Source organism: Mustela nigripes, chromosome 6 (genome assembly GCF_022355385.1).
Source record: "Mustela nigripes isolate SB6536 chromosome 6, MUSNIG.SB6536, whole genome shotgun sequence".
Taxonomy (NCBI): domain Eukaryota; kingdom Metazoa; phylum Chordata; class Mammalia; order Carnivora; family Mustelidae; genus Mustela; species Mustela nigripes.
Window position 1 is genome coordinate 105,113,683 of NC_081562.1, and position 22,189 is coordinate 105,135,871.

Sequence of the window (22,189 nt, forward strand, 5' to 3'; positions counted from 1 at the left end):
CCTGATTATTATATTTCAGTAAGAATTTTATTATGAATTTTAGTATTTTGTCATGTAAAATTATAGCCGGAGCACAACAGTAGTAGGTTAGGTTTTAACCATCAGTGGTTTTTGTGTGGGATCAGAATATGATCTGTGATACAATCCTTCCCTAACCTTTCTCATAAAAGATGCCCCAGCAGCCTCTCCCATACTAATGATTGATTAGCTTAATCAAGCTGCTGTTTTATTTTGCTCAAGCAAACTCTCAGGAGTTTATATATTTATTGCAAAAGCCTGACCTCTCTATATACTTAATTAGGGCTTCGCTAATTTGTTGTATTCACTTTTTCCTTCAGGCACAGGGGCAAAGCCAGGGTCAACCATCCTCAAGTAGCTTAACAGGCGTTCCATCTTCCCTACCCATACAACATTCTCAGCAGGTAAGAACAACTCATTGCTACATTTTATGGATTATCTGTAACCAAAACACTGCTTAATATCTTTTCATGAATTACATTCCTGATGTAAATAAAGGCTTGCTATGTTTTTGAAAGAAAAATCAAGAGATACAACATTTCTTGTGTTCAGTAACATTTTAGAAAATCTAAAAGACATTAAGTCTTTTTAAACTATCTGCTGAGTTAGACACAGCATTGAAATTCAAAAGAATCATTGTTAACTGATACATTATTCATCTGCCTTGTGAAATAGATGATTCTAAACAATTTAACAATCCAGAGAATATCAATTTTGTTTTTATATTTGTGACTTATCCTTTTATGAGCATTTTGCCATTTCATAGTATTTGACTCTAATAATGCTAAACTCCTATTTAATTATTTCTAATTTGTGAGATGGGGTATCAGATTTTAAGCAAAGAGAAACTGAACAGCTATTTTAGGAGCTTCTTAAACATTTTTTGAACTTTTAATTTGGGGAATAGAATTCCCCAGTGTTCAAGGAGCTCAAAAAATTAGTACTGTGCTGATGTATTGAACAGCAAAACTACTATTTCTAAAATTAAACATCTGTAGTTCATTATTGATATTAGTTAATGGTAATTATCTGCATGGGAATAATGCTTTTTTTGGCACTATTGACTATTTATTAACTGTTAGCCACTACATGTATCATAAAAACCTCCTAATGGACTATTTCCTTGATAGTTTCCTACGAAGTGTTTTTTCCAACCGCCAAATCATAAATTGGTTTCTCTTTCTATTAATTTGTTAAACAGAGCTTTTCCTATTACAAAATAGTCCTCTCCTAGTCCAGCATGTGATCATACAATCATTTGATACTAGTTTAAGATTAAATGTTCCTTGTACAAGATTAGTTTAGTTGGGGCACCAGGGTGACTCGGTTGAACATCTGCCTTCGGCTCAGGTCAAGATCTTAGAGTCCTGGGATCAAGCCCCACATCAGGCTCCCTGCTCAGTGGAAAACCTGCTTTATCCTCCGCCTGCTGCTCCCCCTCCTTGTGCATTCTGTCTCATTCTCTCTCTATCACAAATAAATGAAATCTTTAAAAAAAAAAGATTAGTTTGCTTATATGTACATTTATTTGGTGACCAACAGCCCTGTCATAGAATTTGCTTTGTCTTGCTCTTGCTCGTTCAGGCAAGTAGCCGAATCTGTATGTAATTAAATTTAAGTAGTCATATTTTTCCCAACTGCAACAAATTGTGGGGTTTTTTGGAAAGATTTTAATTATTTATTTGAGAGAGAGCATGAGAGGAGAGAAGGTCAGAGGGAGAAGCGGACTTCCCATGGAGCTGGAGCCTGATGTGGGACTCGATCCTGGGACTCCGGGATCATGACCTGAGCCGAAGGCAGTTGCTTAACCAACTGAGCCACCCAGGCGCCCAACAGATTGTATTTTAATTGTATTAGTAATCCCTAATAAGAATACAACCAAAGGGGCCTTTGGGTGGCTCAGTCAGTTAAGTGTCTAACTCTTTTCACAGCTTAGGTCTTGATCTCAGGGTCATGAGTTCAAGCTCTGCATTGAACCCCATGGTAGACATCAAGCCAACCTGAAAAAAAAGAATTTACAAATTAAAAGTTACATAAAGGTGTTTGAGGATAGAAACACTATCATGGATACCACTGTCCTTGTTTGTTTATCTGTGGACACACCCAACATTAGAAAGCTGAGCAAATTTAAGTGTGTACTCTGTTTTTTCCTTTTCCAAAGGAAAAGATTAAATTTCCTTTTCCTTATATATTTTATATGTGGGCATGTATGTGTATACTTATTAACAAATGAAGATATTAGTTGACTGGTAAGAAAAATATGTGGGGGTAAAGGTGGGTAGTGTGGCAGTAAAGGAGGGCAATTCCATAGATAACAGGTTAAAAGAATTAGTTGACTCTTCTGGGGGAAAAAATGTAACTAAATAGGGCTGTTGCTGTAATACAAAATTTATATGTCAGTGATGCTTTTTTAAGGTAGCTTTATTTTATGAATTATTTTAAATATAGGATGGTATTTAAGTTGAGTAGAATCATAAAACTGAGCCCTCAATTTACACAAGTGTATGCAGTCTAGAATACTTGAGTTTTTCAAGATTACATAGCCAGTAAGTGGATAGAACTAAAAACTACAAGTCAGAATTCAGTATTTCTAAAATAGTAAGAGTTTTTTCTGTATTAAAGTTCTACAGGGACTTTTGATTCTGCAGAGGTGCTTAAGAAGCTACTGGGGTTTCCTGTGTTTTTTTTCCTAAAGGTTGTAAGCCCTTTGTACTATATGGGTGGAGTTGTTTTGGTTTTTTTGTTTTGTTTTGTTTTAAGATTAATTTATTTATTTATTAAAGAGTGAGCATAAGCAGGCAGAGGGGCAGGCAGAGGGAAAGGGAGAAGCAGACTCCCCACTGAGCAGAAAGCCCAACTTGGAGCTTTGTTCTAGGACCCTGGGATTATGACCTGAGCTGAAGGTAGACGCTTAACCAGCTGGGCCACCCAGGTGCCCCAAGTGGAATTTATTTTTAGAGATGAGTTTCACTTTACCGACTATCAGTTTCCAGCCCCATCTTACAAAACCATATCTCTAGTTTTATTAGAGTGAGGAAAGAAATGTACTTAGCTAAAATTTACTTTCTTTCATGGGTTTCTGGAATGTAAACAATAAGGGATTGCTGTTTTGTTTTGTTTTGTTTTGTTTTGTTTAAGATTTTATTTATTTATTTGAGACAGAATGAGTGAGCATGAGAGGGGGAAGGTCAGAGGGAGAAGCACACCGCCTGCTCTGCAGAGAGCCTGATAGACTCGATCCAGAGACTCCAGGATCATGACCTGAGCCTGAGAGCTGTCGCTCAATCAACTGAGCCACCCAGGGGATTGCTTTTCTCATGTTTTTAGCAAGAGTCCTTTCTAGTGCTATGCTGTATATTAATGAGGTACCAAAAAGTAACTTCCTCCTACTAGAACACTTAGTATTTCTTTGCTATACGCCATACAGGCTATAACCCAGCTTGCTTAATAATTTCTTCCAAAGAACCATGTAGAGTCTTCATGTATTTAACTTTCTGTTCAACTAATGCTCATGAACATTTTTTTTTTCATCAAATACCCTTCCTTGTCCAACATACACGGTATAGTCCTTCCTTATAGGCTATTTGAACTGGTTTCATGGGACAGGTTAAAAAACATGATTCTGAATTGCTGTGTGCAACAGTACCTGTTTGGCTGAAGTGCTGAATATTAGCCAGTGGGATTGTGCACAAAAGACCACTATATTCTCCTGGCCTACTCAGAGGTGCCACTTCTCCCTAAAGGCTCTAAAGTAAAATTGGCAAACGTGCCTCTCACTCTTATTTAAGCACAGAGTGATGGTATATGTCTATAAAACTGTTCTTTCTTGACAGTTTACACACACATACACACATACACATACACACACACCACTAACTATATAAATTATTTCCTAATTGAGTTCATGCTCCCAAAGGCCATGTGCTAGATAGGCACTGAGGGTCTATCAAGATGGACTGATAAGATGTGACTACTTTCAAAGGAGCCTAAATAATCTAGTAAACATATCTGCCAACTCCTACAAAACAAATAAGCGTAGTAGATAAGATTATATTCAATGTGCAAAGCACTTTGCCTGTATTTGTATTTAATTTTTGTATGAACCCTATAAGTATACTGTTATTATTTTCAGCCTTCAGATGGGAAGGCTGAGATAAGATCTGGAAAAGATAAATAATTTATCCAAGCTTAAACAACTTATAAGAGGTGGAAACAGAATTTAAATCCAAGTTGCCTAACTGCACAACCCACCAGTTAACTACTTCCCAGTTATGCCATTAAACTAGAGAAATTACATCACTTTCAAGCAGGGAGAGGGGGTTAAGGAAGACTTTATGAAAGAGATAGCATTTAAACTGGACTCTGATTATAAGTTATACTCAGATGCTAAGACTAAACAATATTCTAGACCAAAGGGAAGGAGGGGGTAAAAAGCACAAAGTAAACAGAAACAGATGTTTTAGTTCAGTTTAGCTAGAATGTGAATGTGTATATTGGTTCTGCATTAATAGCGGGGAGAGGTAATCATATGCCTGTGTATAAGGTGGGAAGTTTTTCCTCAAATTTCCCTCTTTCCCTTAATAAAGAAGGGAGTCAACATATATTTGAACCTTTATCGTACTTCCATATTACAGGCTTTATTTTGAACAATAACCAAAAAAATGTTAATGGAATAAAATAAAATGTGAAAACGCATGTGCCTGTAAGGACCTTAAAATAGTGTATATATAGTTGGAAATGTTTATAGACAGTATCTGACAGAATTGGTTTTAAACTAAAAGCCAAGGGCCACCTGGGTGGTTCAATCATTAAGCGTCTGCTTTTGGCTCAGGTCATTATCACAGGGTCCCGGGATCAAGCCCTGCATCGGGCTCCCTGATTGGCAGTGAGTCTGCCACTCGCTCTCCCTCTGCCTGCCACTCCCCTTACTTGTGCTCTCTCTCTCTCTGTCTCCATCTCGGTCAAGTAAATAAATAAAATCTTCTTTAAAAAAAAAAAAAAAAAAAAGATACTGGTTGTAGCATTATTTTAAGTGCCCCCCCAAAAAAACTACCAAAATGTTCATTATTAGGATATTGATGCCATTGATAAATTAAATGAAAATAGCACATTAGAGAACAGTATTTATAGAATGGGCATGCTTTTGTTTCAAAAAACAAATATGTCATTGTGTGTAAATGACCACTTATAGGGTGTGTGAGTGGCTTAGTAGGTTAAGCATCTCACCAGCTCTGGTCATGATCCCAGGGTCCTTGCTCAGTGGGGAGCCTGCTTCTACCTCTCCCTCTGCCTGCTACTCCCCCTGCTTGTGTGCATACACTCTCCTTCTCTGTCAAATAAAATAAAAGCTTTTTTAAAGAAATGACCACTTATATACAGAAAAAAAATTCATAAAGGAGATAACCAAGCCATTAATAGTGGTTGCCTCTGAGATATGGGGCCCAGGGTATTTCTTTCTTTTTTTTTTTTTTAAGATTTTATTTATTTATTTGACAGAGATTACAAGTAGGCAGAGAGAGAGGAGGAAGCAGGCTCCCTGCTGAGCAGAGAGCCCGATGCAGGGGTTGATCCCAGGACCCTGGGATCATGACCTGAGCCAAAGGCGGAGGCTTTAACCCACTGAGCCACCCAGGTGCTCCGTTAACAATAATTTTAAATTACTTACAAGTATTAGAGAGTCTTGAAAGTCAGCTATGAAGTTCAGATTTTTGCTGGGCTCGAGAGAGCCATTAATTTATTACAAAATTTACAATTACGTGCCATGTGTTAAGTGTATTATACCAGAATGTCTAGCGCATGTTTGATTCCTAAATGTCACTTACTCCCTTTTCCCTACGTTGAATCAAGTGATCATGTCCTTTTTAAAGAAAGAAATACCTTCTTGGCAGTAAAACGAACAGTCTCTCAGGTGTTACAGCTAGTAAATGGTAAAGCTAAAATTCCACATTCAATGCTTTTCTCAATATTTTGTGGCTGTAATCAGAACCGTTCTTCAAATTAGTTACACAGTTGATAAAATACAGTAAGAGAAAGATTAAAATAGGAGATTGGATTTGTTTGATATAGGATCAAATTGTAAGAGGTGATACCAGGAAAGAGGGTAAAAAAATGGGGAGCAGTGGTTGGAGGAGAGAGGATCTATTTGGATATGTTATCTAAAGATCTTTGTGAATGACTTACTATTGGAGTAAGAGGGATGATAGGTGAAGAACCAGTGGTGACTCTGATTTTGAAACATTGGTTAATTGCTCTTGGTTGTACCATCACAATGAAAGAATAGCAGAGGAAAAAGAGAAATATAAAAGGGAATTGTTGAATTTGGATTTATGCATGTCTTTATTACTAATATTGTCATTTACACATGCAGAAGACCTTAGGCAAACATATTTCCTTAGAGCCAGGCTGTTAATGAGTTGAAATAAAACTGAATAATTCTATTTTATTTTCAGCAGCAGGGAGTACAACAGACAGCACCTCCTCAACAGACAGTGCAGTATTCACTTTCACAGACATCAGCCTCCAGTGAGGCCACTACTGCGCAACCAGTCAGTCAGTCTCAAGCTCCACAGGTCTTGCCCCAAGTATCAGCTGGAAAACAGGTAAACTCTCAATTCCTAAATAGACACTAAAAAAGAATCTCCATATAACTTTCTCATGGATAGGTTTCCATCTTCTCTAATGGTGAAATACTGACGCTGGTTATTTTTACCACAGAAATAAATTGACAGTTGTTCCTTTTGTGCACATGTATTGGTTACTGTAAATAGGTACATACTGACAGCATTCACAATCCAAAAATGTTTAACTTTTAGGTTTGTTAATCTAAAGCCCATTTGACAGGTATTTGAATCGTGGTGGGTTAAATAACTGCTTTGGTAGCTGAACCTGGACATTTTGTAGAATTGTGTCAACTATACCTAATATTCTAGGTTTACAGCTATGCTGTATTTTTCATGTACATTTATGCATTGTTTCCTCCATTGCCTACTGACCGTAAGTTATAAAAAACCCTTTTATGGAATTGTGTTTAAGTCATCTTTCTAATCACTTTGGAGGGTATATTTTACTGAATGACCTTTTTTTAACTTTAACACTGGGGCTTGTCCTTGTATTTTGGCACAGTGTATTGTTTCTGTCGTATTTCAGACAGATAACTGAAATTATGAAACGCACCATTATTTTATGTAACCAAGTACTGACACACCATTAATTACAAACTGTGTCTCAGTCTCACAAATGTTAAAATGATCAGATGGTAGAAAGGGATGATTGCATCCTAGAATCAGTGAAATATGGTACTTACCTACCTACTTTCTTAGGCCAATATTAGACTTTAGAATTGTAGAAGCAACATGAATTGGAATCTACTTCCAGGGAGAAGGAATTCATTTTAATTCCAGTAACTACTATAGTAGCAGTCATACATTTAGTGACAACAAACATGACAAAGGATTAGAGTATGTGAAATACATCTAAATAAAACTGTAAAAAAACAGAAAAGGCTTTGCCTATGGAAGTGTCCTCTTTTTATTGTTAAATGATGAAGCATGAACACAGTTTGCTACAAAAGAAGATCTGAAACAGCCAGTCTGTCAGCCTCTTTGTCTCCTATTATCCTTTCCCTATTCTTGTGTTTCACATTAACTTACACTAATGTATGCAGGGGTTTGGGGGTTTTTTCCTTCTTTTTGGCTAATTCATAAATCTTGCTTTAGGCAGCCTTGCTTTTTTTTTTTTTTTTTTTTTTTTTTTTTTTTTTTAAAGTCTGTCTGTTTTGTTTTTCTTTACCTTCCCAGCTTCCAGTTTCCCAGCCAGTACCAACTATCCAAGGCGAACCTCAGATCCCAGTTGCGACACAACCCTCAGTTGTTCCAGTCCACTCTGGTGCTCATTTCCTCCCTTTGGGACAGCCACTCTCTACTTCCTTACTCCCTCAGTATCCCGTCTCTCAAATTCCCATATCAGCTCCTCTTGTGTCTGCGGCTCAGACAGGTTTCTCATCCCTTCCCGTTACAATGGCAGCTGGCGTTAATCAGCCTCTGCTCACCTTGGCTTCATCTGCTACAGCAGCCGGGATCCCAGGGGGACCAACTGTGGTTCCTAGTCAGCTTCCAACCCTTCTGCAGCCTGTGACTCAGCTGCCAAGTCAGGTTCACCCACAACTTCTGCAACCAGCAGTTCAGTCCATGGGAATACCAGCTAACCTTGGACAAGCTGCTGAGGTTCCACTTCCCTCTGGAGATGTTCTGTACCAGGTATTGTGTTGGCTAGCCAAAAGGAGGGCACCAGAGGGTTTGGTTCTACTAGTAAACCATCAAGGACTTGAAAACCTAATAGCTGAATATCAGAATAACTAGCAATAACAAAGTGTAGCTGATCTCAACCAGAGAAGCTAATATAGTAAAATTCAGAGAAAAGATAGGATAATGAGATCTGATAATTCATTTCCATTTTTCTCAAGACACTTCTTAGGAGAAAGATGGTTCTGTTCTATTTGATGTAAGCTGACTGAATGCTAGATATCAGGTGACTCCTTTTTTTTTTTTAATAGGCTAGAGTAGCCAACATGGTTGGTACCAATAAAAATCTTCAGATTGTCCTGTCATGATATGACTAGAATGATTGATACCTTGAAGAGTTTTTGCATTCTCCCACTTAAGATTAGCTAGAAAGTTGATATTTTTCTAAAAGGAATTACGTTTATTCCTCCTATTTAATCTTCAGGAGGAGAAAATCCAGCAATTTATAGTTGTAGGGTCCTGTTCCCTAAATGGAAACCAGTTTACCATTTCAAGAATCATCTTTAAATCTTCTTTAAATTATTAGAAAGAGAGTGGGCTACTACTGTTCTTCTTTGCTTTGTGCTTTCTTTTTTTGTTGGGGTTTTTTTGTTTTGTTTTGTTTTTGGTGTTTTGTTTGTTAGGTTTTTTATGCATGTCTTACTGTTTTGCTAATTTGATGACCCAACCTGCACTAACTCACCTTCCTCATTTCTGTCACAGGGTTTTCCACCTCGACTGCCACCACAATACCCAGGAGATTCAAATATTGCTCCCTCTTCCAGCGTGGCTTCTATTTGCATTCCTTCTACAGTCCTATCCCCTCCCATGCCTACAGAAGCACTGGCTACACCAGGTTACTTTCCTACAGTGGTGCAGCCTTTTGTGGAATCAAACCTTTTGGTTCCTGTGGGCAGTATAGGAGGACAGGTTCAAGTGTCCCAGCCAGCAGTGAGTTTAGCCCCCACTACATCCTCCCAGCAAGCAGCTCTGGAGGTAAATGGAATTACTGCATGTTTATATATAAAACATACAAACACATGGGATAAAAATGACAAGAAACAGGTGCCCCTGTTTTAGAACTCATTTGGAGACTATTTTCAAACTAACTTCTAAATGACTTTTTCTTCCAGCAGAATGAAATGCCAATGTGGGGGCCTTGTTGCCACTGGCTGTTCTGTTGGGAAGTGAGTGTGCCTTGGAGAAGATTAACCCTATTAGCACTTCACTTCTCTAGCTAGTACTTTAGCCATTATTCTTATCCTTTCACAAATTCTTGCCATTGGCAGTCATAAAAGGATCTTACCCTGCTGTGCTCCCGGTAATCATTTTTGCCCTGCTAGGAGAGAGATCTGAATCATCTTTGCACTTCGCTCTGCCTGCCCTGTTGCACACCTCTAGGAAGATGCTGGCTGCATGCAAGTTACTTTCTCACTACCTAGCAGCTATGTCGGCTGATGTCCCACCATGCAGTCTACACCACAGACTTAGCTCTAGAAACCTCCTTTGGAATTTTAAGACCACTGTCTCTAGATGCTGAATACTGAGAATTACTAGTAAATTTAGTGCTTCTAGGACTTAGACGGGGGGAAAAAAAAGAGTAGCTTATTGGAGATGATGAATAATAAATAAAATGTATTACTGCCAAGATATGTATTATTCTTTCTATTTACAGAGTACTCAGGGAGTATCTCAAGTTGCTCCTCCAGAGCCAGTGCCAGTGGCACAGGCACAGCCTACCACTTTGGTCTCTTCTATAGACAGGTATGTAAAAGTAAAATTTTGCTTCCTTGACTGGTAGGTAGGATCATCTAAAACTTCAAAATATTAAAACTTCAAGCACTGAACTTTTTCTCTTTTTTCAAAGTGCACATTCAGATGTTGCTTCGGGAATGAGTGATGGCAATGAGAATGTCCCATCATCCAGTGGAAGGCATGAAGGGAGAACTACAAAACGGCATTATCGAAAATCTGTAAGAAGTCGCTCTCGTCATGAAAAGACTTCACGTCCAAAATTAAGAATTTTGAATGTAAGTGTTAACCAGTTTATGGGTTTTATACATCTTAATATCATTTAAATATTTCTATGGCTCAGGTGTATTGATGAAAGACTGGAATTTTCTAATCACCCAGTAACATTGTTAAATTCCATATTTTTATAGTAAGGCATTATTTACTTTTTAGAAAAAGAATTTTAAATTGTAGAATAGGGGCGCCTGGGTGTCTCAGTTGTTTGAGCCTCTGCCTTCGGCTCAGGTCATGATCCCAGGTTCCTGGGATCGAACCCCGCATCGGGCTCTCTGCTCACTGGAGAGCCTGCTTTCCTTCCTCTCTCTCTCTGCCTGCCTCTCTGCCTACTTGTGATCTCTCTATCTCTGTGTCAAAAAATAAACAAAACCCTAAAATAAATTGTAGAATAGAGACTTACATTCCTTTCAGACCCTTCAGTGGAAGATGAGGAAGTAGCACAAGGACTGATATTTCTTAATGTTTTCTTGCTGCCAGTTTAAGAGGTAAAGTACCAACAGGTCTTCAAGGAATAGTGATAACATCAGGCTTAACCTTAAGTTCAAGTGATAATCCACATTCCTTTCTCAAATTCAGTAGCAGCATTGAATATGGCTTCTGCAATACTAAGTACATTTTCTTTTCTTTTGTTTTTTAGGTTTCAAATAAAGGAGACCGGGTAGTAGAATGTCAGTTAGAGACTCATAATCGGAAAATGGTTACATTCAAATTCGACTTAGATGGTGACAATCCTGAGGAGATAGCAACAATTATGGTATGTCTGCATTTGGAGCTCCAGATTTTGCTTTAGTACTTTTTCATATCCACTGCCCTAAGAAAATGTACAGTATTTTATAATCTATTTTGACAGTTATATATTTATTTCAACATGAATATAATTAGTACACCAAACATGTGATTTAGAGATATTTTTGTCTAGGACATGTCTAACTCTAGGTATTGAAGAACTAACTTACGTAGCAAATAAATAGTGATTCAGGTGGAATGTAGGTAGGACAAAAGGCAACTGGAATGACCTAAAACATGTGTAACTCTCTAGTAATCAGACTGACATCACATTTCTTCTGCAGGTGAACAATGACTTTATTCTAGCAATGGAGAGAGAGTCATTTGTGGATCAAGTACGAGAAATTATTGAAAAAGCTGATGAAATGCTCAGTGAGGATGTCAGTGTGGAACCAGAGGGTGACCAGGGATTGGAGAGTCTGCAGGGAAAGGATAACTATGGCTTTGCAGGTTCTCAAGTAGGTTCACCATTCCTATAAAGAAGCGTGTTTATTCAAAATAATGCTGTGGTGGTAAATCTTCCACGCACAGCATTCGGTGATACCACATTACATCTGTGACTAAGATTATCAGACATTTTTGTTCTCTCTGCATGTGGCCATTGGCTTTGCCCAGTCTCTAAGATTGTGTTTGAGAATGAATTTGATCACTTTTGTTTGTTGTAGAAGTTGGAAGGAGAGTTCAAACAACCAATTCCTGCATCTTCCATGCCACAGCAAATAGGTGAATTTCTTTTCTTTCCATGTTTGCTCTTACCTTTGACCTAAGAAGTTGTATACTAATAATGAAGCCTCATGTTGGTGACAATATATAAATAATGCAATTAAGTGGTTTGTTTCTTTTTAACCAGGCGTTTCTACAAGTTCTTTAACCCAAGTTGTTCATTCTGCCGGAAGACGGTTTATAGTGAGTCCTGTGCCAGAAAGTCGATTACGAGAATCAAAAGTTTTCACTAGTGAAATATCAGATACAGGTAAGGAATTGCTTCTACCACAACCTCTATTAATCCTACAACATCTCTGCTGTATTGGAAGGTTGGTTATCAAGCCGTAGTTTACATGATGACATAGACAATAAAGAAGAGTAGAAAGTTGAGATTATAAACAACAGATATGGGGAGGGAAATAGATGATGAATAGAGAGGATTGAAAGACAAGAGCCGGAGAGGAGAACTGCACTAGATGTAGTCTGTGTCGTAGAATCTATGTCCGTACAGTAGTATGTGTTCATTCCTCCATTTAGGATTATTATAGATGCTCTGTGGTGACTTCTTTTCCGTTTTTCCTCCTTATCAAATTTTTTTGAACCTAGAAATAGATATTCACACAAGCCAATAACTTATTTTGACCAAACTGCTCTTTTACTTTGCTGTTTTAGAGCCTGTCATTTCCTTAGGAGTTTTAAGCCTTGTTGGTATGTGGCAATGTTGATAATCCAAAAATAGATTGTTAGGACAATTTTGAGCCCAGCTTTTTAAAAATGAACTAGTTCTGAATATTGTGTTTTCCTTTGCAGTTGCTGCCTCTACTTCTCACGGCGCTGGAATGAACTTGTCTCACTCTGCTTCATCTCTTAGCCTGCAGCAGGCCTTTTCTGAACTTAGACATGCCCAGATGACAGAAGGGCCCAACACGGCACCTCCCAACTTCAGTCATACAGGACCAACATTTCCAGTAGTCCCTCCTTCCATGAGTAGCACTGCTGGAGTCCCAACCACAGCAGCAGCCACACTTTCAGTATCAGTCCCTGCAAATATCAGCCCTCTTACGGACATTTCCACATCAGTAATTCCATCTGAGATTCCAGTGACCACTGAAACAGGGATTGGGGGAGTTGCCACCTGCACAGGCGTGATACCTTCAAGCGGTCCCCCTGTACCACCTGTATCTGAATCACCAGTATTTTCCACTGTGGTTTCGAGCATCACAGTACCTACAGTTGTCTCGATATCAGCAACATCCCAGCCAGTTCAGGCTCCCACATCTGGGAGCACTGTTTCTAGTGTAGGCACTTTGCCTTCTACACCAGTTTCAACAACTTCAGCCTCTGCAGTGGGCAGTGCTGCTGCCCCGGGTGCTAAGCCTCCACCTGTACTATCTCAGCAGGTGGCCAGCAGTGCTACTGGGGCAGCCACATTAACATCTATTCCTGCCACCACGCCATTCCCCAACATAGCTCCACAGCCATCTCTTCAGCTTAGCAGTAGCACCTCTGCTCCAACTCTAGCCGAAACAGTGGTGGTTAGTGCACACTCACTAGATAAAACATCTCAGAGCAGTACAACTGGGTTGGCTTTGTCCCTCTCTGCACCATCATCTTCCACCCCTGGAGCAGGGTTATCTAGTTCTGTTTCTCAGACTGGTGGGGTACATCCTTTGGTCACCCCATCAGCTATAGCTTCTACTCCTGCTCTTCCTCAAGCAGCAGGACCTACTTCTACACCTTTATTACCCCAAGTACCCAGTATCCCACCCTTGGTACAACCTGTTGCCAGTGTGCCTGCTGTGCAGCAGACACTAATTCATAGTCAGCCTCAACCAGCTTTACTTCCCAACCAACCCCACACTCACTGTCCTGAAATAGATCCTGACTCACAGCCCAAAGCGCCTGGAATTGATGACATAAAGACTCTAGAGGAAAAGCTGCGGTCTCTCTTTAGTGAACACAGCTCATCTGGAGCCCAACATGCATCTGTCTCACTAGAGACTTCACTGGTAGTAGAGACCACTGTCACACCAGGCATCCCAACCACTGCTGTTGCACCAAGCAAGCTCATGACTTCCACTACAAGTACATGCTTACCACCAACCAGTTTGCCATTAGGCACAACTGGTTTGTCAGTTCTGCCAGTGGTCACACCTGGGCAAGTTTCTACCCCAGTCAGCTATGTGTCAGCCCCAGTCAGCACTACACCAGGAGTGAAAGCTGGAACTGCTCCATTGAAGCCACCTTTAATTAAAGCTCCAGTAAGATTCTTGTTTTGAAATAATTTGATAAATATGATCATTCACCCCCCACGCCCATAAGTACGTTTTTTCAACTCAGCCTTGCAAATTAGAAATGTAGTTATAAAGATAGCCTGATCTATATTAGACATTTGGTATTTATTAAATAAGTTGAAAATGATTTTAGGATATATGTACATTGAACACAGGATACTTTTTTCTTTTGAAATATGGCAGGATTTGGGAGTTAATTATACTGCCTGATTTTCTAAGGATGTATAGTAGGTAAAATGTAGACATTTCTTCCCGTTTGGTACCAACTAAAGAAATCTGTGTCCGAAAAGGAAGCTAAATATTTCTGCTACCCAGTATACATAGTAATAGAAGTTCACAGCCTTTTTTTCATTGAGAATGAAGCAGATTTTCTGCTTTGCTTAGATTCCACAGATGTACAATTTGGGATTTATAAAAAATTGAAAGTTGGCGATGAAATTTCATATAGAGGAATAAAATAACTAAAATGTGTTTTCTAATTCTGCTGTGGTAGATTTCCTCTCGTTCTGCTGTCTTTAGTCTCCCTGATCTCCAAATAACAAGGCTGTGTTTTTTTCTACTGTGTTCTGTGCTACACTCATCTATCTGCTTTGCCATTGATTGTAAAATTATTTTTATAGTAGGGTATTAATAGAGGCTTTGTACAAACTGTTCAATAGTATTGGATTTTTGATGACTTTTGTTATCAGACTTGACCTTTGGTTGTTTCTGAACTGTATTGTTTTCTCAGAAAAGTGTTTGTTTTAAGAAAAGCCTGATGAGACTATACCAAAACAGTGGCTCAAGAATATCTGAACTGTACTGCTTGTGTCCTTAAAGCCTCTGATTCTATTTTCCCCTGGGGAATAACCTTTTACTAAATTTTACTGTTCGTTTTACTGGTATACAGTAGTAACCCCTGTAACAGTATCATGGTCATATTGTCCTTTATTTAAGATAGGTACCAGAATATATGCCAGGTGACAAGCATGTCTTAACTATAGATATATTTTACTCTTACATTTCTACATAGAAATTAATTGATTTGCTCTCCAGTATGCAGTCTTTACTCTTAGTGTCTCATGGACTTGAATTTCCCTTCATTGTCTATAGGTGCTGCCAGGGGGTACTGAACTTCCAGCTGGTACTCCACCCAGCGAGCAGCTGCCACCTTTTCCAGGACCTTCAGTAACTCAGGTGCCCTGCCCCAAGACTTGGCAAATTTCTTTTTGTATCCCTATTTTTCTTTCACAAAGCTTAGTTAAATTCTCCACTGCATGATCTTGGCTTCTGGCTCCTCTTTGGTTTTGACTTAGGAACAACATTCTTTCAAAACAGTGTAGCTGGGGCACCAAGATGGCTCAGTTGTTGGGTGTCTGTCTTTGGCTCAGGTCATGATCCCAGGCTCCTAGGATCAAGCCCCACAACAGGCTCCCTGCTCGGCAGGAAGCCTGCTTCTTCCTCTCCCACTCCCCCGGTTTGTGTTCCCTCTCTCGCTGTGTCTCTCTCTCAGATAAATAAATAAAATCTTTAAAAAGAAAAAAAAACCACACAGTGTAGCTAATTATCCAGGCCCTATTTAAACTAAGAAGCTTCATAGTTCTTTTGTTTATAATACTGCTTCAAGTCATCTAGAAAACATTTGATAGTAATACTTTTTCATATTTTATGAGGGGAAAAAATGGCAAGGTTTACATTTTACCAGACCGATATAACTCCTGTCATTCACAGTTTTGTGGAATGAAATTGTATCTAAGGACTGAGATTAGGTTCTAGACTATTGTGGAAGTAAAAACTTAAAAGTAATCAAAATTAACTTTGAAAGTTCTTTAAGATACCACACTGATAACGATCATGCCCCTTCTCTGTGAGTTCAACTAGTTTTTTTCTTGAATGTTTGACATTTCTTTCATTGATGACCTAACAAAGTAATTGGTTTATGTGTAGGTGGATGTAAGTGTCCTACTTCATAAAAGATAGGACAGTTTTCATAAAAGATAGGACAAAAGACTAGTACAAAACCCACACAGCTCAGTTAACATGAGATTGATTACTCATACAAGAACTGAGACCAGTGACATGAATGTCAGTTTCCTATCTCACACTCAGTTCTGATCATTGGGTAGAACTATGTGCAGTATTTAAATGATCATTTCCCTTTCCCACCCTACTCCACCACCCCACATTTAGTTGAATTCCCATAAGGAAAGTACTTACTATGAATTCATTTCAACCCTGAGAACACTTCAGCCCTGAGACAAAGTAGTAACCATTGAAATTAAGCAGTGATTTATTTTAAAATTGTATCTAAGGAAAACATGATAAATTTCTAACTTGAGAAGGCTGAATTTATCCCTACTTATATAATCCTAGATGTACAATAGAACATAACTTAAAGAACTTGCTAGAATAAAGTGATAACTCCAAAGAGAACTCAGTCCATCAGCCACTAAATTTTGGGAAAAATATACATTGTGCAATTCTGTAAATTAGGGGTTTTACACTTATTTTCTCTTTAAAAACGTGTTCAGACTCCTAAGAGGGCTCAAATAAGATAAGAAAGGCAAATAAGATTGAGGGGTAGGATGAAGGTAAGTAGATATGGAAGGAGAAAGATAAATGAAGGCTGCAGGACAATAGGTTGATAGAAGCCAAGACATGTGGGATTACAGTCTGTGTCAAAGGTAAAAAGTTAACGGCCTTGGGTGGATGGTAGTAAGACCCAGATAAAAGGATGGATTGTCTAAACCTCTAGTTCCTTCTTGCTGCCATCTGTAGCATATAAGAAGTATATATTATTAGGACTTTTTAAAAGAATAATATCTCTCGGGGCGCCTGGGTAGCTCAGTGGGTCAAAGCCTCTGCCTTCAGCTCGGGTCATGATCCCTGGGTCCTGGGATCGAGCCCCACATGGGGCTCTCTGCTCAGCGGGGAGCCTGCTTCCTCCTCTCTCTCTGCCTGCCTCTCTGTCTACTTGTGATCTGTCAAATAAATAAATAAAATCTTTAAAAAAAAAAAAAAGAAGAATATCTCTCGATAGTAAAAGGGTATATTAATGCCATTTATAAGGACCAGTTCTCAGAAAAATGTACCAAACTGAAAGGAAAATAGGGAGCGTGATACAGTTAATCTACTGATAGATCTTGATACATTTATCAGAATGTTTTTTTTTTTAAGATTTTATTTATTTGAGAGAGAGGCAGAGAAAGTGGCAGAAATAGCAAGAGAGAACAGGAGTAGGGAGGAGAGGGAGAAGCAGACTCCTCATTGAGCAGGGAACTGACATGGAGCCCTATCCCTTAACCCTGGGTCGTGTGACCTGAGCCAAAGGCAGACGCCTAACTGACTGAGCCATCCAGCTGCCCCTATCAGAATATTTTTAAAGAGAGGACAGAATTTTTAAAGAGATGACAATTAGAAACTTTTCTGTCACTTTAAGTAACTTCAAACATAGACGGTAAGAAGACCTCAAAACTGTAAAAACGTAAATATAACTGAATTTCTCTAAGGCTTGGGAAATTGACATAAGTCATTCAAGCAATATAAGTTATTTAGTATATTGTTTCATTTTCATTGAATAGACAGATAATATGTTGTGTTAATCTAAAGCATCAGGGGCGCCTGGGTGGCTCAGTGGGTTAAGCCGCTGCCTTCGGCTCAGGTCATGATCGCAGGGTCCTGGGATCGAGTCCCGCATCAGGCTCTCTGCTCAGCGGGGAGCCTGCTTCCTCCTCTCTCTCTCTGCCTGCCTCTCTGCCTACTTGTGATCTCTCTGTCAAATAAATAAATAAAATCTTCAAAAAAAAAAAAAGGTGATTTATAAAAAAAAATAATCTAAAGCATCAAACAGTATTTCTGTAAGATTGGCTATATATAATGGCTCTGACTATGCTGAAGGCTTCTGTTTATTGTGCTTGTTTTTGTTAAGTCCCAGCAACCTCTGGAAGATCTTGATGCTCAGCTGAGAAGAACACTTAGTCCAGAGACTATTGCAGTGACATCCACAGTTGGTGTAAGTTTTGAAAATCTTGACATCTTTCCATAATCAGAATATATCATATTCCCAGAGCATACTGTAACCTATTAATACCAGAGTTAGAACTATTAATTCAGAGTCTTTGCTTATTCCAGCAAACAGAAATGAGGCAGTTGGATGTAAGATTAACAACTAACCCAGTGGCGTCACTGTGGAAAAGATTTCATTTATTTGAAAGATCCTTTTCTTGTCTTACCTCTGGTTAGAATTACACCATAGATCAGTCCTATGGGTTTTGCTCTTACGCTTTGGAGGAAGCTGTACTCTTTAAGTTAAAAGTTTTAACTTCTTCATTTTAAGCTTGTGACACAATGTTCTGATTAAAACTATTTTTCTATGAATATCGAAGTTATACTCTTAACCATGAGAAAAATGGAATTTCTTCCATTTAAACAACTCAGAATTTCTTCCTTTTAAAAATCTTTTTTTTATATCAGACTTATTTTTGGGCTGGAAAAAAAAAAATAGAAAGCTCCCTTGGACATAAGTGTTTCTTCACATATACTATATTTCTTTTGCCCTTTATAAAGACCAGAGGAAAGACAGCATGGCAGAAGTTTAAAGAGTGACTGAAGCTAAAGATTTTGTGGTATCTGTGTGTATGTTTTGCAGCCTGTGTCTGTGGTGGCTCCAACAGCAGTTACGGAAGCAGGAGCACAGCCTCAGAAGGATGGTGAGGAGCATCCTTCTTCCTCTTATGTTACCATTCCCAGTCCTCTCTATAATCAAGTATAGATAGGGATTACTGTTTCAAAGACTTTCTTAAGAATGTAGGTTATTTGAGACAATTTTTAAAAACACTTTTATATACTTCATAACTGAGGAGCATCAATACTAATATTTAGAACATGTCATATTAGCAAATTAATGAATCTTTTGTATTGTTTTTATTTGTTTTCAAGGGGGACATGCAAAGGGTAATGAAAGTTTCTTAGAATAAGACCATTTGTTATTAGCTGAGCCGGATCCTTGCTAAGAGAGATGAGGAAATTCAGGCGTATTTTCAAAAGTTAATTTACATTAACCTCTTGGCTTTTGTGACACTAGAGATAGAGATAATCTTAAATAACATGGATGGCAGAAATAAAAATGTAAGATTTTAATTAGTTCAAGCATTTTTACCTATTTCTAGAGTCTTTAAAATTGACATGTTCATATATATAGTCTCTTTAGAAAGTCACATTTCCAAATAAATTTTGTAAAAATAATCCATACCAACAATTTAAAATTTTCATGAGCATGCGCTAGGTCATAAGTTCATAATATCTAGTTCTTTTCTAAAGCTTTGTTGTGAATCTCAACTTATGACATCACCAGTTCCCCAGAAACTAGGAAATTTAAAGCTTTTATTTTCTGCCGCCTTTTCCCTTAGAACCATTTATTTTCAGAAGTGGAAATAATTCAGTGTGAGCTGTACTTATGTGATTTTGTAGAGCACTTGCTTAATATTTTTTCTTTTTATATAGTTTATCCATTTTCCTCACTACCACCTCCATAGATAGATTTCCCTGTATAACTATTAATAAGATTTACTTGGAATGCTCAGCTTTCTTTCATCCTTAAATTCTAAATTTCACTTCCAACCTCTCTAAATTATTTTCAATACAATTATATTCTGAATTAGCTTTCTCATTTTAAAAGAAGTGACTTGAAAATCAGTGGAACAGACCAGGAAAGTCTAGAAAGGGACAAACTGTAAGAGAATGTAGAATATGAAAAAGGTGGGCTTTCATATCAGTGAGAAAGTGCTGGGATAGACAACTGGACAGCCATCTGGGGAAAAAACAAAAAAATAAATCACCTGTCTCAACCAAAATAAATTCCAAATGGATCAAAGATGGAAAATGGTATTGTAAAATAATACTGTAACAAAACATAAAAGGAATCTTTTTCTTCTCTTTTTTCTTTTTTCTTTTTTTTTTTTTAACTGTTTAGAGCAGGGTCAACAAACTTTCTGTAAAAGGCCAAGAAGTATGTATTTCAGGCTTTGCTGGCTGTATAGTCTCTGTTGCAGTTACTCGAATTTCCTATTATACCCCAAAAGCAGCATAGATGATACATGAATGAATGAGTTTTGCTCTGTAATCTGATAAGATTGATTTACAGAAACAAGCTATGGGCCGAATTTGGTCCTTGATAATAATTTGCTGATCCCTGATAGAGAGGAAAGTGTTGTTATTACTACATTTAATACTCAGCCCAGAAGCAATAATAGATTCAAAATTTTCTGCATTAGAAAAAGTGCCATGAGGTCCAAATAATGAAAAACAGGGTTGGGGGGTATATTCGTATCACAAAAAAGACTAGTAAGTGATAGCATTTCTTACCTCTCACTGGTAAATTCAGAAGTTTAATAGTTACCAGTGACTTGATACAACCTCTTTGGAGATCAATTTAGTAATGTCTGTTGAAGTTTTAAATGGGTATAATCCAGCATGTCCATTTTTAGGTATTTATTCCACAGATCTATAAGAAAATATTTGGTAGAGCACTTTTATAATAGCAGGTTCTGAAACCCTTAAATGTCCATCAGCAGAAGTCTGCTTAAAATAGGGTATATTTGCATACATACAGTAGGCAGACAGACCTAAAACACTATGCAGCCATGAAAGAGAATGAGACCGATATGGAATGTTCTGTAAGAGCTATTGTTAAAATATCAAAATTAGTGTTGTATAAAATACAACTTACTAGTTGTATAACGTAAAGAAAATGCTGGACATTATCTCCAGGAATAAAAAGAACCTCAAACAAATGACTGTCCCTAGAGAGAAGGACCTTGACTTTGACTTTAAAGTTCAAAACTACTTATCAGTGATTCTGACACCTGTACTTTTTGTTCTAGGATTTTTCCTAAGTATTGCCTAAACCAGTTTGTCATAGTGATTTTCATTTAAAAATGGGTCTTTAATATCCTAGGTAAAATCTCGTGCTTTCTCTTCATTTACTTACATCTATCTTTTGAGTTAAAGAATGAGTAATAGAATTCTTACTGTCTGTTAACCATAGTTTTATAGTATCTCTTGTGTTGTCCTGGCCTCAAACAATTTTCCTCACCTGATACATAGTTGTATTTTGCTATATTTCTGGCCTAAGGGAAAGGAAATTAGCTAAAAAGAGATGCTAATTTAAGTTCTTTTTCTCCTCCATGTACTTGTTTTAGTGTCTCAGATCGCAGAAGGTCCTGTCCTAGCAACTAGTTCAGGAACAGGGGTTTTTAAGATGGGACGATTTCAGGTAAGACAACTACTTTTCCTTGCCTTGATTTCCTCTTTGGGGTGAATAGGTATATAATAAAATTATTAATTTGGGCCATAGTTGCCAACTTAATGATATATCTTCTTTATAGCTCTTTATTATTTTCCCCTCTTAAAAGTAATGCATGCAAAAAAATATGTATATATATGCTGGGATCCTTGGCTGGCTCAGTCAGAAGAGCATGTGCCTCAGTCTTGGGGTCATGAGTTTGAGCCCCACGTTGGGGGAAGAGATTACTAAAAATGAGTAAATAAGTAGACTTTGAAAAATAATAATAAAACATGCCAATTAAAGAAAATATAAAGTACTTAGTATAGTATAGAAACAGTAAACTATCTGCCCATCCCCCCACCTCCCTTCCCCATCTAGGATTAGGAAGGTGTGTTTCCTTCCGTTCCTTTTCTGCGCACATGTGTGTATCTACAATTGACCCTGCTACTTCTCTGAATGATATTTTGTGGCTTTTCTCCCCATCTTTTTTGTTTACCTAACTCATTCTTCCATTATTAGTCAGTAGGTTGTTTCTGATTTTTTCCAATATAGTGAAATAACAGGAAACATTTTTATATATAAAAACACTTTCCATGTTTAGGATAATTTTTTAGGATTAATTTCTGAAGTGAAAATACTGACTGTGCATCAAGTGATACCATATCATTATATTTTCCCAGCTGGTCCAACCAGTGAATTTTTCTTCTTCTTCTTCTTCTTCTTTTTTTTTTTTTTTTTTTTTTTACTGTTTCACAACTGCTTTCCAGTTATTCTCAGGATAGCACTGGGAGTTGGGGATAGTAGTGGATCTCCTT

At 37.9% G+C, this 22,189-nt stretch overlaps 1 protein-coding gene across 15 annotated transcripts in view; it reads left to right on the plus strand.

The window, feature by feature from the left end:
- The window catches only part of WNK1 (WNK lysine deficient protein kinase 1), a 149,128-nt gene that overhangs the window by 113,479 nt on the left and 13,460 nt on the right, over positions 1 to 22,189 (plus strand). For 6 of the 15 annotated variants that reach the window (XM_059403857.1, XM_059403860.1, XM_059403859.1 and 3 more), the window contains 15 exons: positions 339 to 422; positions 6,468 to 6,617; positions 7,815 to 8,273; positions 9,021 to 9,293; positions 9,973 to 10,061; positions 10,165 to 10,327; positions 10,963 to 11,079; positions 11,396 to 11,569; positions 11,777 to 11,834; positions 11,962 to 12,084; positions 12,627 to 14,077; positions 15,203 to 15,286; positions 18,018 to 18,101; positions 18,738 to 18,798; positions 21,289 to 21,362. In XM_059403857.1, the coding sequence (XP_059259840.1) occupies positions 339 to 422; positions 6,468 to 6,617; positions 7,815 to 8,273; positions 9,021 to 9,293; positions 9,973 to 10,061; positions 10,165 to 10,327; positions 10,963 to 11,079; positions 11,396 to 11,569; positions 11,777 to 11,834; positions 11,962 to 12,084; positions 12,627 to 14,077; positions 15,203 to 15,286; positions 18,018 to 18,101; positions 18,738 to 18,798; positions 21,289 to 21,362 (3,444 nt within the window). The remainder of the gene's footprint in view (positions 1 to 338; positions 423 to 6,467; positions 6,618 to 7,814; positions 8,274 to 9,020; positions 9,294 to 9,972; positions 10,062 to 10,164; positions 10,328 to 10,962; positions 11,080 to 11,395; positions 11,570 to 11,776; positions 11,835 to 11,961; positions 12,085 to 12,626; positions 14,078 to 15,202; positions 15,287 to 18,017; positions 18,102 to 18,737; positions 18,799 to 21,288; positions 21,363 to 22,189) is intronic. The other 9 variants (XM_059403871.1, XM_059403863.1, XM_059403865.1 and 6 more) reach the window with 4 other exon arrangements.